General features: G+C 37.1%; 1 protein-coding gene across 11 annotated transcripts in view; it reads left to right on the top strand.

The window, feature by feature from the left end:
* Positions 1 to 13,985, top strand: part of BDP1 (B double prime 1, subunit of RNA polymerase III transcription initiation factor IIIB) — an 88,627-nt gene that overhangs the window by 23,638 nt on the left and 51,004 nt on the right. For 9 of the 11 annotated variants that reach the window (XR_002828352.1, XM_023750978.1, XM_014451964.2 and 6 more), the window contains exons 10-13: positions 1,874 to 2,155; positions 4,648 to 4,795; positions 9,097 to 9,255; positions 11,722 to 11,881. Coding sequence is in view for 10 of the 11 variants with exons in the window: in XM_023750978.1 (XP_023606746.1) it covers positions 1,874 to 2,155; positions 4,648 to 4,795; positions 9,097 to 9,255; positions 11,722 to 11,881 (749 nt within the window). In the remaining variant the exon portion in view is untranslated. The remainder of the gene's footprint in view (positions 1 to 1,873; positions 2,156 to 4,647; positions 4,796 to 9,096; positions 9,256 to 11,721; positions 11,882 to 13,985) is intronic. The other 2 variants (XM_023750967.1, XM_023750973.1) reach the window with 2 other exon arrangements.

Here is a 13,985-nt window from a genome sequence, read left to right as displayed (position 1 = left end):
ATAGATGTATTAATGTTGTGGTTATCATGTAACAGTTGATAGCACAAATAACTCACTGTATCTCATTATTGTGAGAAATTTTCAGATGTATTATTACAAGTCTCAGAAGTTAAAAATTGCTAGTTATTATTCTGATAGAGAATAAATCAAGTATTATTTTCTTAGTTTTAAAATCCTGTTTTGACTTTTTTCACAAAAATAAATGACATTGAATTTTTTTTTTTTTAAGATTAGATATTTCTAGAGATGTTTGGTCAGCCATGGTTGTGAAGTTAAGTTTGCTTTTGGTTTGGATGCTGTTTCCATGGTGATCTCTATTTTTGCTTTTTAAATTATTTCATCTTTAAAAATTAAAAAAAAAACCCCTCACCTGAGGCTATGTTTTTTTATTTTTTATTTATTTTTATTTTTTTAAATTAATTTATTTTTTTTAAAAAATACATTTTATTGATTTTTTTATAGAGAGGAAGGGAGAAAGATAGAGAGCTAGAAACATCGATGAGAGAGAAACATCGATCAGCTGCCTCCTGCACACCTCCTACTGGGGATGTGCCCGCAACCCAGGTACATGCCCTTGACTGGAATTGAACCTGGGACCCTTCAGTCCGCAGACCGACGCTCTATCCACTGAGCCAAACCGGTTACGGCTTAAATTGCAGAGAGAGAGGAAGGAAGAGAGAAACATTAATTGGTTGCCTCACATATGATCCCTGACCGGGGATTGAAACACAATCTAGGTATGTGCCTTCATGGGAATCGAACCCACTCTAACCAAGTAAGCCATGCAGCCAGGGCTGTTTTCATTTTTTGTTTTTTTTTAAAAATATATTTTATTGATTTTTTACAGAGAGGAAGGGAGAGAGATAGAGAGTTAGAAACATCGATGAGAGAGCAACATCGATCAGCTGCCTCCTGCACATCTCCCACGGGGGATGTGCCCGCAACCAAGGTACATGCCCTTGACCGGAATCGAACCTGGGACCCTTCAGTCCACAGGTCGATGCTCTATCCACTGAGCCAAACCGGTTTTGGCTGTTTTCATTTTTTGATACAGTTGTCTATATGCCTTCAAAGAAAAAGCACTAGAAATTGTTTAAAAATATTTGTTAAAAAGATTGTTCATTGAAAAATCACCCAGGAAATAAAATTCTTGAACTCTCTCTCCTACCCTGCCCATCAGAATCTTCAGATTTCCTATGGATAACTATTACTAAACTCTTTCCTATGCATATATGTGTGTGTGTGTGTGTTTTAGAGTATATGTAATTGTTTTTGTTTAATAGAAATGAGGTCATACTATATATGTTGTTTTGCAACTTGATTTTTTTAATGTAACAGTACATTTTGAAATCTTTTACATCACTACATATGAGTCCACCTTATTATTATTTACTGCATAGATTTTTATAGCATAAACTAGAGGCCTGTTGCATGAAGAGATTCGTGCAATAAGCCTTCCCTTCCCTTGGCTGCTGGCACCGGTTTGCCTCTGGCACCTGGGACCCAGGCCTTCGCTCTGGCCGGGCTCTGGCTGGAACCGGCCCCAGAACTGTCCGGCTTCGCTCCAGGTCACTGTCCCGCCCTGCCTGCAGTATGCAACTTTAATGGCCATCTTTGTTGGGTTAATTTGCATACTCTTCTGATTGGCTGGTGGGTGTAGCAAAGGTACGGTCAATTAGCATCTTTGTCTTTTATTAGTGTAGATGTAGTATAATTAATTTAATTTAGTTCTCTGTTGGGCGTTTTATATTGTCTTCAAAATTTTGCTTATACAAATAATATTACAAAGGCTATAATTGGGTATTTACCTTCTCTACTTTAAGAATTTTTCATAGGTTGTTCATGTATTTATAACCATTTCTTTTATTTTCAGTGAAAAAAGTTGCCAGTGAAGGAGTGACTGATAATCCAGATGAGTCTGTGAGTGCTACAATTTCAGACACAGAAGAGTCTCAAAAGGATGCTCAGACAGTTCAAGAAGAACTGCAGTCTCTGACTTTATCAGGACAGGATTCAGAACAGATTGCATTAGAAGCAGACCTAAATCTAGAGAAAAGAAGGAAAAATCAAGATGAAGTTGGTAAACAAGAAGTAAAAAATCTTTCAGGAAATGCCACTGTTCAGCCAGGACCTTCTAAAGGAGAAAAACAGAAAGGTAAGTTTCTTACATATTTTATAGCCTCTGATTATTTGAGGACATACATACAATAATTTAGTGTATAAATTAATTGCCTGCCTTCTAGATAGTAGTAATTACTAATGTTTTATTAATTGGTTCTGTATTTATGTACTGTGTTAAACACATTTATTTTGTTTATTTTTTTGTTAATCCTTACATGAGGATATTTCCCCCATGATTATTCATTTATTAAAAATTTTTTATTTATTTTATATAGAGAGGAAGGGAGATGGGGAGAGAGATAGAAACATCAATGAGAGAGAAACATTGATAGGCTGCCTCCTGCATGCTCCCCAATGGGGATTGAACCTGCAACCTGGGCAATGAAACCGACAACCTTTTGGTTCATGGGTTGATGCCCAGACACTGAGCCACTCTGGCTGGGCTTTTCCATGTTATTTTTAGAGAGAGTAGAATAGAGGGAGGATGGGGGAGAGAGAGACAGAGACAGAAAGAGAGACATCAATGTGAGAGAGATTAGTTGTCTCCCACACTCACCCCGACTGGGCTGGGGTCAAACCTACATACAGCCCAGGTACATGTCCTTGACCAGAATCAAACCCAGGTGTATGGGACGATGCTCTAACCATTGAGAAGCACGGGCCACAGCAAAACACTTTTATTTTTAATTTAGTAGGAAAAAGGTTGTTAATAAAAACAAAAAACACAAAGCTAAATGGGGACATTTTTCTCTACAGTTTGTCTCTAAGCTTTATTAACTCCATTGTACTCCCATTAACAATGCTAAGAAGTCACATGTATATACTACAGGTCTTCAAATAATGTGGTTTCACTCAACATCATTTTTTTACAACTTGATGAAATGCCTTAGGAGCTTAACTCTTGTTAATACATCAGTTAGCCGCTGGTAAAATTGGTTCTGTTATATGTAATTTTGCCTCAGTTCCAGGAACTAACCTATTGACAATGTAAAGTGAGGACTTATTATAGTTAAACGTACATTGCTTCAATCTGTTAATAAATCACAGGTTTTCATGTTACCTTTTCGTAGCACCTCTCTGAACCCACAATAAGTTGTTTAATTTCTATAAAAGAGCTACTGGAATAAGTATTCCTCCCATTTTCATTTTTTAAACTTCCTTAGAATGCAGACATATTGACACTTACGGGTTTTTAGGGAACGAGGGCTAAGAGTTTAGGGGGAAGTCTTGGTCCCTTTCCGTAAGAGTTCATATATAGTCCTAGCCATATAGAGTTTGGCTCAATGGATGGAGCGTTGGCAGACTAAAGAGTCCCAGGTTCGATTCCCGTCAAGCGCACATACCTCGGTTGTAGACTTGATCTCTGCCCTAGTCAGGGCTCGTGTGGGAGGCAGCCAATCGATGTGTCTTTCTCACATGGATGTTTCTCTCTCTGTCTCTCCCCCTCTCTTGCACTTTCTCTAAACATCAATGGAAAAATATCCTGGGGTGAGGATGAACAACAAACAAACAAACAAAAGAGTTCATGTATAGATTATTTAAAACAGATAATCAAGTAAAGAGAGGAGAAAAAAATAGTAGCAGACCAGAACAACTTTTCTATAGAATTTAAATTTTATGTAATTCAGCTTCACCTATATGATTTTTTATTTATTATTATTTTTAAAATATTTTCATTGATTTCAGAGAGGAAGGGAAAAAGAGAAAGAAAGATCAATGATGAGAGAGAATCATTGATTGTCTGCTTCCTGTATGCCCCCCACTGGGGATTGAGCCCACAACCTGGGCGTGTGCCCTGACTGGGAATCGAACTGTGACCTTCTGGTTCGTAGGTCGACGATCAACCACTTAGACACACTGGCCAGAGCACCCATGTGATTTTAATAAATGAGTCCTGGTTGGTAGCATAGTATGGTTTATAGGCATTACAATATTATGCTCTTTTGTGGCTTACTAGTAAAGATATTACATGTAAATTGGGGTAGCTCAGTGATTAAGAAATTGGACTTTATTTGCTAAGTATGACCTTGGGCAAATCACTTAATATCTTTCAACTTAAAATCATTTTCTCTGTGATGGGGTTAATATGAATAACTTTTAGTAGGTTTGTTTTGAATTATTAAATGAGATATTTGATGGACTTACAGTTTCTATCACTTAGTAAGTTCTGAAATGATTAGCTATTACTGTGTTATAATTATGACACTTATGAAGGAGCAGAAGAGCCAAATCCACTTTGTTTCATAACTAGACATATTTAACCACTTAAAATTTAAGCAAGATAAAAGGAGGATGCTACAGACTGTCTAAGAAATTTGTGCTGATCCTAAAAACACAGTTATAAATTGATTGATTTTTCATTAATGCTCTTAAAGTATGATCTATCTCTTGCATATAAGAACTTAAATGTTGAATGGATTAATGATTTATAGGAAGAGATGATGTTATATGTAAATTCCTTTGAGCTTTAAAATATAGATGTTTTTGCTGTCAGTTTTTAGAATAACATGTATTTTGTATTCATAGATAAATGTCCATTTTTAAGGCCTGAGAGAAATGAAGATGAAGGTAATAAGGAACAGAAGCTTTCCTGTGTACAGACCTTCAATGAAGTTGAGGATTTATCCTCCAGGGATGAAGTTGTGAATAAAACTGACCCACTTCTTTCATTAAGGTATTTTATATATCTTTCCTGACTTTGTTTACATTTTCTTTCAGTTACTGAGAGAGGAGTTTGAAGTCTCCTTGGCTTATTTTTCTTTTCAGTTCTATTTGTTTTTCTTTATGTATTTTCAGGCTCTGTTATTAGGTTTCATACATATCTTGAATTGTCTCTTCTAGGTGAAGTCATCCTTTTATCGTTTGTGTGATATCATTCTGGTATTGTCTTTTGTTCTGATGCTTATTTTGCCACACAGCTTTCTTGTGATAGTGTTTGTATGGGCTTATCATGTTCTATAAAAATTTTCTCTTTATTTTTGTTTTTTAGCAGTTTAAATGTGATGGATCCTGCTGAGTTTTTGTTGTTGTTTTTAAATATATTTTATTGATTTTTTTACAGAGAGGAAGGGAGAGGGATAGAGAGCCAGAAACATCAATGAGAGGGAAACATCGATCAGCTGCCTCCTGCTCAACCCCTACTGGGGATGTGCCCGCAACCAAGGCATATGCCCTTGACTGGAATCGAACCTGGGACCCTTCATTCCGCAGGCCGATGCTCTATCCACTGAGCCAAACATGTTAGGGCAATGTTGTTTTTTAAATTGTGGTAAAAACAACAACATGTAACATAAGATCTCTCCTAACAAATTTTTAAGTGTATATAGTACAGTATGTTAACTGTAAGCAGTGTTGTAGAGGAGATCTCTATAACATTTTCATATTGGATGACTGAAACTCTATATCCATTGAACAGCAACTCCTTATTTCCTTCTTACTGTTAGCCCCAGGCAACCACCATGCTAATTTATATTTCTACTAGAGGCCTGGTGCACGAATTCGTGCATGGGTGGGGTCCTGACAGGGGAAGTGGGGAGGAGGGGGGCCCGGGAGGCGATCGGCCCTCTGGGTAGGCAGTGGGACGCCCTTGCCAGTCCGTCCTGCTGACATTTGCGCTGGTTGTTGGGAGCCATCTGGCAGCCGCCTTTATATAATTTCTTCCTTGCGGAGCGTCTAGGGAGGTGAAGCGGCCGTGGTGCCCCAGGCCGACTTCCAGGAGGTTGGCAGTACTGTCAGGATAATTCAAGTGGTGCTGGTCTGTTGGTGCCTGGCCTGTTCTCCGGCGATTGGACCTGTAGGACTACTGAGGGTGTGAGTGGCTGCCGCCAGGCTGGTGGGCCACTGGACGGGTTGGTCAGCTGAGCGGTGCTCCCACTGTGGAAGCACACTGGCCTCCAGCGGGTAGCTCCTGTGTTGGGCTTCTGTCCCCTGGTGGTCAGTGCACATCATAGTGACTGGTTATTCTGGTTGTTCTGTCATTCTGGTCGTTCAGTCGCTTAGGCTTTTAAATATTTTTTTAAAAAATATATACTTTATTGATTTTTTACAGAGAGGAAGGGACAGGGATAGAGAGTTAGAAACATCGATGAGAGAGAAACATCGACCGGCTGCCTCCTGCACACTCCCTACTGGGGATGTGCCTGCAACCAAGGTACATGCCCTTGACCAGAATCGAACCTGGGACCTTTTAGTCCGCAGGCTGACGCTCTATCCACTGAGCCAAACCGGTTCAGGGCATTGCTTAGGCTTTTATATATATAGATGAGTTTGATTACTTTAGATACCTCATTTGTCCCTCTATGACTAGCTTATTTCACCTAGAATAATGTTTTTAAGGTTCATGCATGTTGTAGCCTATGATAGGATTTTTTTCTTTCTTAAGGACGAATAATATTCCATTGTATGTATGTATCATATTTTTCTTTATTCATCTGTCAATGGATATTTAGGTTGTTTTAATCTCTTAGCTATTGTGAATAATGCTGCAATAAACATGGGAGTGCAGAGATCTCTTTGATATTCTATTTTCAATTCTTCTGGATAAATACCCAGAAGAAGGATTACCAGATCATGTATATGATAGTTCTATTTTTAATTTTTTGAGGAACTTGCATACTGTTTTCCATGTGGCTACACCATTATATTTTTCCACCAATAGTGCACAAGGATTGCAGTTCTTCACTTCCTCTCCAACACTTAAAAAAAAAATGGCAATACTAACAGGTGTGAGATGATATACCTCATTATGGTTTTGATTTGTATTTCTCTGATGGTTAGTGATACTAAGAATCTTTACATATACCTGTTAGCCATTTGTATGTCTTCTTTGGAGAAATGTTTCAAGTTCTTTTCCCATTTTTAAAATTAGGTTATTTGTGTTTTTGCTATGAGTTGTAGGAGTTCCTTTTATATTTTCTATATTAAGCCCTTATCAGAAATATGCCTTACAAATATTTTCTCCCATTTCATAGATTGGCTTTTGACTCTTGATTATTTCCTTTGCTGTACATAAACTTTTTAATTTGATGTAGTCTCACTTGTTTATTTTTGTTTTTGTTCCTGTTGGTGTGATAGCCAAGAAATCATTGCCAATACCAATGTTATGAAGTTTCTTCCCATGTGTCCTAGGAGTTTTATAGTTAAAGTGGTTCCTTTAAATCTTTAATCCATTTTAGTTGATTTTTGTGTATGTTATAAATGTCCAGTTTCATTTTTTTGCATGTGGATATTCAGCATGTGGATATATCATTTGTTGAAGAGACTATTCTTTTCCTATTGTGTAGTTTTGGCACCCTGTCAAAGATCATTTGGCCATATATACATGGTTTATTTCTGGGCTGTCTATTCTATTCCACTGGTCTATATGCTTATCTTCTGAAAAATTTGATGTAAGTTATTTATTCTCATGTAGAAAAATACACATATGCACATATGCTGATTTTTTCATATAGTTCACAATGTTAATAATGTATTTGAAGCTGAGCCATGGACCTCTGGGTCCTTTTTAAAAATTTTATTTATGGATTGATTTTTAGAGAGAGAAACATCGATTTGTTGTTTCATGTATTTATACATTCACTAGGGGCCCCAGTGCACAAATTCATGAACCTTGAAAGAAACGGTGGACCGCAAGGCTGTGGTGGGCACAGGGGTGGGTCTTGGCCCATCCTCTGCTCCCCTGCCAGGCCCCTCCCGCTGCGGCCCCTGGTCCCCTGTCTGCCGGCAGCTCCGTTCCTGCCGCTGCTCCCACGTGCTGATGGCGCCGGCCCCGCTCTTACCCGCTGATGGCGAGGAGTGATTGGGGCCGGAGCCAGCAGCAGGTGCGAGCAGGGCTGGTGTTATCAGCGGGTGTGAGTGATGGCTGCTGCCCCAATCACCCCTCAGGAGCAGGGGAGGTGGAAAAGCCCTCAGGGGCAATCGGGGTGGGCAGCCGCCACTTGCACCTGCTGACGGCACTGAGCAATTGGGACCTGCACCAGGCCCTGGCAGTGGGTGTGATGAGCGCCTGGTGAGACCACGGTGCGTGGGAAAAAAGAATTTTCAGTAACCACCAGAGGCTTGCCCCGATGACAGCGACTGGTACATCGCCTTGGTCTGGTGCCCCCACTCACCTGCTCCACCATCCTGCTGCGTTCGATGCCCGCCATGTTCCGCACGCCCCCTGGTAGTCAGCGCAGGTCATAGTGACCAGTTTGGTTGTTCGGTTGTTCTGCCGTTTAGTCTATTTGCATATTAGGATTTTATATATATAGATTGTTTGCTTCTTACATGTGCCCTGTCCTTGGATCAAACCTGCAACCTTGGCATATTGGGATGATGCTCAAACCAACTGAGCCATACTGGCCAGGGCTATTTTTGAATTTTTATAAGAGTTTATTTGAGCCAAACTGACACATATTCTGGGGAGCAAGATCTCAAATACTTTCATAAAATTTTAATGAAAGATAATTCCTAAGTATTACTATGAACTCCATATAATGAAGGGATTTTCCTTTTGTGACTTTTTGAACACTTTCCCAAGCTTGTTAATTCATGGTGGCTACTTTCTTTGAAGGAACAGTTCCTTTTTTTAAAAAATATATTTTTATTGATTTCAGAGAGAAAGGGAGAGGGAGAGAAACATCAATGATGAGAGAGAATAATTGATATGCTGCCCCCTGTAAGCTCCCTACTGGGAATTGAGCCCACAACCCGGGCATGTGCCCTTGACCAGAATCAAACCTGGGACCCTTCAGTCCACAAGCTGATGCTCTATCCACTGAGCCAAACCAGCTAGGGCGAAGGAATAGTTCTTAATAACATGGTGCAACAAAGATCACAAAAAGCCAAAATACTTGTTTTAATTCTTTCATAATATGAAGGATTATCGTTCATAGTGTTGGTTAGTATATAGCATTTTAACAGTCTTTTAAATAATTAGTTTAAAGTATGCATTACTAAGAATTCCTTTCCCCCCTGATGTTTTCATTTCCTTAGTAGTCAACAGGATGCTACATCAGTAACAACTGGGGCTTCAGAATCAATCACTTCAGATTTGCATTCATCAGAAGTTGGAATTAGAGTCTTATGTGAGGTGAATAATGCTGAGAGTAGTTGTACAGAAGAAAGAAATGTTGAACTAAAAAATACATCACTGTAAGTATTTTACATGGTAGGACTTAAAAATTTATTTTCAAACTTTTGGTAATTTCTTATCATTTAATAAATGATAATAATGCTTCCTTTAGGGATGAGGAGGGAACTATAGACCATTTAATATGTCTGTGGTCTGAGTGTGTATATTTCGTTACCGAAAGAGCCTCTTTCATATATGATGTCTTATAGTAATACGAATTTTAACAAAGTAGTAACTTAAGAAATCCTAAAAATAATTTAGAAGCTTAACTATTTGCTGAGATTTTACTTTTACTTGGTTTGAGTTAATATTCATGCCTGTTGTCAAAGTAGTGGATTTTGATATTTATGACTTTGAAGAGATTATCATGTTTTTTAGTATATAGATACTGGTTAAGTTGATATCTTCACTAAAAATGGAACAAAAGCACCACAGAATTTCCCTTTGAAGAGATATGTCAAAAATTCAGACTTCCTTTTTGTCTTCCTCATAACTTCTCATATGGTCTTAAAAGCTATTCAGTTTATAAATTATTTATATTCAGTAAAGCAAAGCCATATTGAGAATCAATCTTATTTTTTAAAATAAAAATTGAAATTAGTCTTTGGTATGGATAATATATTCTTATGGTTCAGCTGTCTAAAAGTGTAAAAAGGTATTGAGTGAAATATTCTTCCTACCATATCCTTATTCACTCTAACCAGTACCAGTTTTATTTTTTCAGAAAATTTTTAAAAAGTATATTAAAGCTAATACAAATAGCCCTGCCCATTGTTTGCGTAGTGTTTAGAGCGTCGGCCTACACACCAGAGGATTTTAGGTTCAATTCCTTGTCAAGGGCATATACCTGGGGTGCAGGTTCCATCTCTAGCCCTGGTTAGGGCGCATATCAGAGGCAACTAATCGATGTATTTCTCTCACATCTATATTTTTCTCTCTCTTTCTTCTTCTCTCTACCTCCCTTCCATTCTCTCTAAAAATCAGTGGAAAAAATGACCTTGGGTGGGGATTAACAACAAGAACAAAAAGCTAGTACAAACATATATTTTTTTTAACTCTTTAAAAACCTAGTGGTGTACGTACCTTTTGCATTTTTTCTTACATCTACATACCTTTACATAAAGACCTTTATCATTTTTATAGCTGCATAGTGTTCTTGTATGGAAAAATCACATTTTATATTATCAGTTCCCTATTGATGGCTATATAGGTTGTTTTTTTACAAATAATGCTTATAATCTTACTGTACATTTCCACTCATTCATCTTTATGCAAGTGTATTTGTAGGGTAAGTTCCTGAAAATGGAAATGCTTGCTTATTGGATATATATGTGTGTACACTTGTGATTTTGATAAGATAGTGTCAAAATGCTACCCATAGGAATTATACTAGTTTACATTCTCACCAACAATGTAAGAGAGCACCTCTCTTTCTTAGCAACTAATAACGTTGTTATCAGGCTGGGATTTTTGCTGGTCTTGATAGATTATAAAATAACACCTCAGTACAATATTTCCACCTCATTCCTTTTTTTTGGGAAGGGATATGTAATTATTTTATTTATTTTTTCCAGCTTTTTATTTAAATATTTTCTAACCTAAATGAAAGTCGAAGGAATAGAATAGTGAATATCTATATATAATTCCAGGTAGGTTTTCAGAATATTTTTTTTAAGATTGATTTTTAGAGAGAGAGGAACATCAATGTTAGTGCAAAACATTGATCGGCTGCCTCCTGTATGCCCCTACCGGGGATCGAGCTCGAAACCTGGGTATGTGCCCTGACTGGGAATCAAACTGGCAACCTTTTGGTGCATGGTACAGCACCCAACCAACTGAGCCACACTGGCCAGAGCAAATTTTCTGATTTTTAGTGTCTTGTCACATTTGTGCTCACTCATGTTGTTTCTTTACTTTTTAAAAAATACATATATTTATTGATTTCAGAGAGGAAGGGAGAGGGGGAGAGAGATAGAAACATCAATGACGAGAGAGAATCATTGATCATCAGCCTCCTGCATGCCCCAAATGGGGTGGAACCCGCAACCCGGGCATGTAGCCTGACCGGGAATCAAACCATGACCTCCTGGTTCCTAGGTCGATGCTCAACTACTGAGCCATGCCAGCCGGGCTAATATTTATTCTTAAGAATACATTATTTTGTATTTCATCTTATCCTCACACTTTTGAAATGCTGCCTTTTTTAAATATTAAAATCATCTGTATTTTGGAGTCATCTCAATTTTCTTTTGTGTTTCATTTATCTGTTTCTTCATATATCAGTTCCACAGTGTTTTAATTATTGATGCTGAATACTGTGTTTTTAACATCTGATGGAACAAGTTATTGCCTCATTGCTGTTTTTCAGTTTTCTTTGCTACGCTTATTGTAATATGCTTAAAGGAGTTTTTTTTCTGACTCTGAGTGAATTTTTAAGAATTTCATTTAATATGCCTGAATGAAAGTACATAATGATATTTTTGTAGGGAAACTGATCAAGCAGAAAATGTTCAACCTATGGTAAGAGGACGATTCCAGAGACCTAAACCCAATTTATCAAGGGCTGTTGGGAAGAAACCAATTCTTTCACAAGGTAAAACAGATGCCAAGAGCAAGAATTTACATCCAGAAGCTTCAGTTGAAAAGGTATGGAGCAAGAGACTTTATAGATATTAAAATTATAAAATTTTTTTCCTAAATAGTTGGAAATAAAAATGTTTAGTTGTAATTAAAAAATAATGTTAGTGATACTAACACAAAGATACAAGAACTTACACATTAATATTAAGTGTTTTACTAGTGTCTTGATTATGCATTTTCTTCAGAACAACTTCCCCATTAATATTAAATTTGTCTTAGCCAGGCCAGTGTGGCTCAGTGGTTGAGCATCAACTTATGAATCAGGAGGTTGTGGTTCGATTCCCCGTCAGGGCACATGCCTGTTTGCAGGCGCGATTACCGGTGGGGAGCATATGCGGGGGGCCGGCCGATCAATGATTCTCTCTCATCATTGATGTTTCTATCTCTTTCTCCCACTACCTTCCTCTCTAAAGTCAATTTAAAAAAATATTAAATTTGTCTTACTAGGCTCCTGCTTTATTTTATTTTTATTTAATTTTTAAAAATATGTTTTTATTGATTTTTTAGAGAGAGGAATGGAGAGGGAGAGAGAGAGAAACATTGATATGAGAGAGGAACACTGATTGGTTGCCTCCTGTATGCAACCTCTCTGGGGATGGAGCCCATAACCTGGGCATGTGCCTTGACTAGGAATGGAACTGGTGACCTTTTGGTATGTGGGACGATGCTCAACCAACTGAGCCATATCGACCAGGGCTTATGCATATTTTTTTTAGAACCTAAGACAAATTTCAAACATCCTCAATAATGACATATCTGACTTTTCTTATATGAAATTATTATTCAAAATATTTTTTAAACCATAAAATTTTATCTACAACCTTTTCATCTAAACACAGATACATTGTTCTGTTTGTCCTTTATAAAAGTAAACTTTCTTTTTATGAATGTAAACATTTCTATAGTTTTTTTTATAGTTTTTAATCATAAAATTTTGTTTTTGTTTTTGTTTAATATCCATTGATGTTTTAGAGAGAGTGGAAGGTAGGGAGAAGAGAGGAGAGAGGGAGAGAAAGAGAGAGAGAGAGAGAGAGAGAGAAAGAGCGAAACATTTATGTGAGAGAAACATATCAGTTGGTTGCCTCCTGCACTTGCTCTGACCCAAGGACAAACCTGCAACCCAGGTACATGCCCTTGAATAGGAGTCGAATCTTCAACCCTTTGGTGTGGGCCGGTGCTCTAACCACTTAAGTCACACCAGCCAGGGCAATCATAATGTAAAATTTAAAACTTCTTGCTCTAAATTTATTCATTTTAGTTCTTGGGATTAAGTGATCTTTTTAATTAAGGTTAACTTACCAATTTACTAACCATTTCTCTAATGGTGGATATTTGGGTTATTTCCATTTTTAAAACTCTTGAAATAAAAAAAACCAATTTTTTAAATAGGGCTTTCTTAAGGTAAGACAAAGGATGAATTTTCAGGGGTTGGTGAGATTAATGGGTCAAATATTTTTAATATTTTTATAGGTCTTGTGCATTGTCAGACTGACAGTCAAAAACATGACTCTATTTACATTGCTACAAGCACCAAATGAATGTTCCTGTTTCCTTATATTCCTGCTAGCATTATATTGTTTTAAATTTTTTATTTTTGGTAAAATACTTTTTAAAATGGTAGTCTACATTTTTTCCTATTATGTGAAATAGCTTTTGTATCATAGTTTTTATAATTTAGTTATATTATAATTATATAAGGTATTTTTAACTTCTAGAAAATTAGGGAAATATACACTCATGTAAAAATTAAAACTTTCCTGGCCGGTGTGCCTCAGCTGATTGGAGCCTCTCAATCAGTGTTCTCTCTCCCTCCCTCCCTCCTTCTCTCGAAAAATCAATGAAAACATATCTTTGGGTGAGGATTAGAAAAAAATTAAAACAAAAACTACTTGTAATTTCATTATTCAGATGCAACCAACATTTTAATTCTTTCAACCTTTCTTAATTACAAAATTGAGTAGTAGTAGTAATTCAGTTTTGTATCCTTTGGTATTTAACTTCTATAAATATTTTCCGTATCATTAAACATCTTTTGAAACCATGGTTTTTTAATTTAGTAACTTCATAATAATTCTGTCAGTGGATGTGAACTGAGTTATTTAACCCATTC

This window comes from Myotis lucifugus, unplaced genomic scaffold, assembly GCF_000147115.1.
Source record: "Myotis lucifugus unplaced genomic scaffold, Myoluc2.0 scaffold_0, whole genome shotgun sequence".
NCBI lineage: Eukaryota > Metazoa > Chordata > Mammalia > Chiroptera > Vespertilionidae > Myotis > Myotis lucifugus.
Note: the sequence above shows the minus strand (reverse complement) of the source record. Positions and strands in the feature narration are given on the sequence as shown.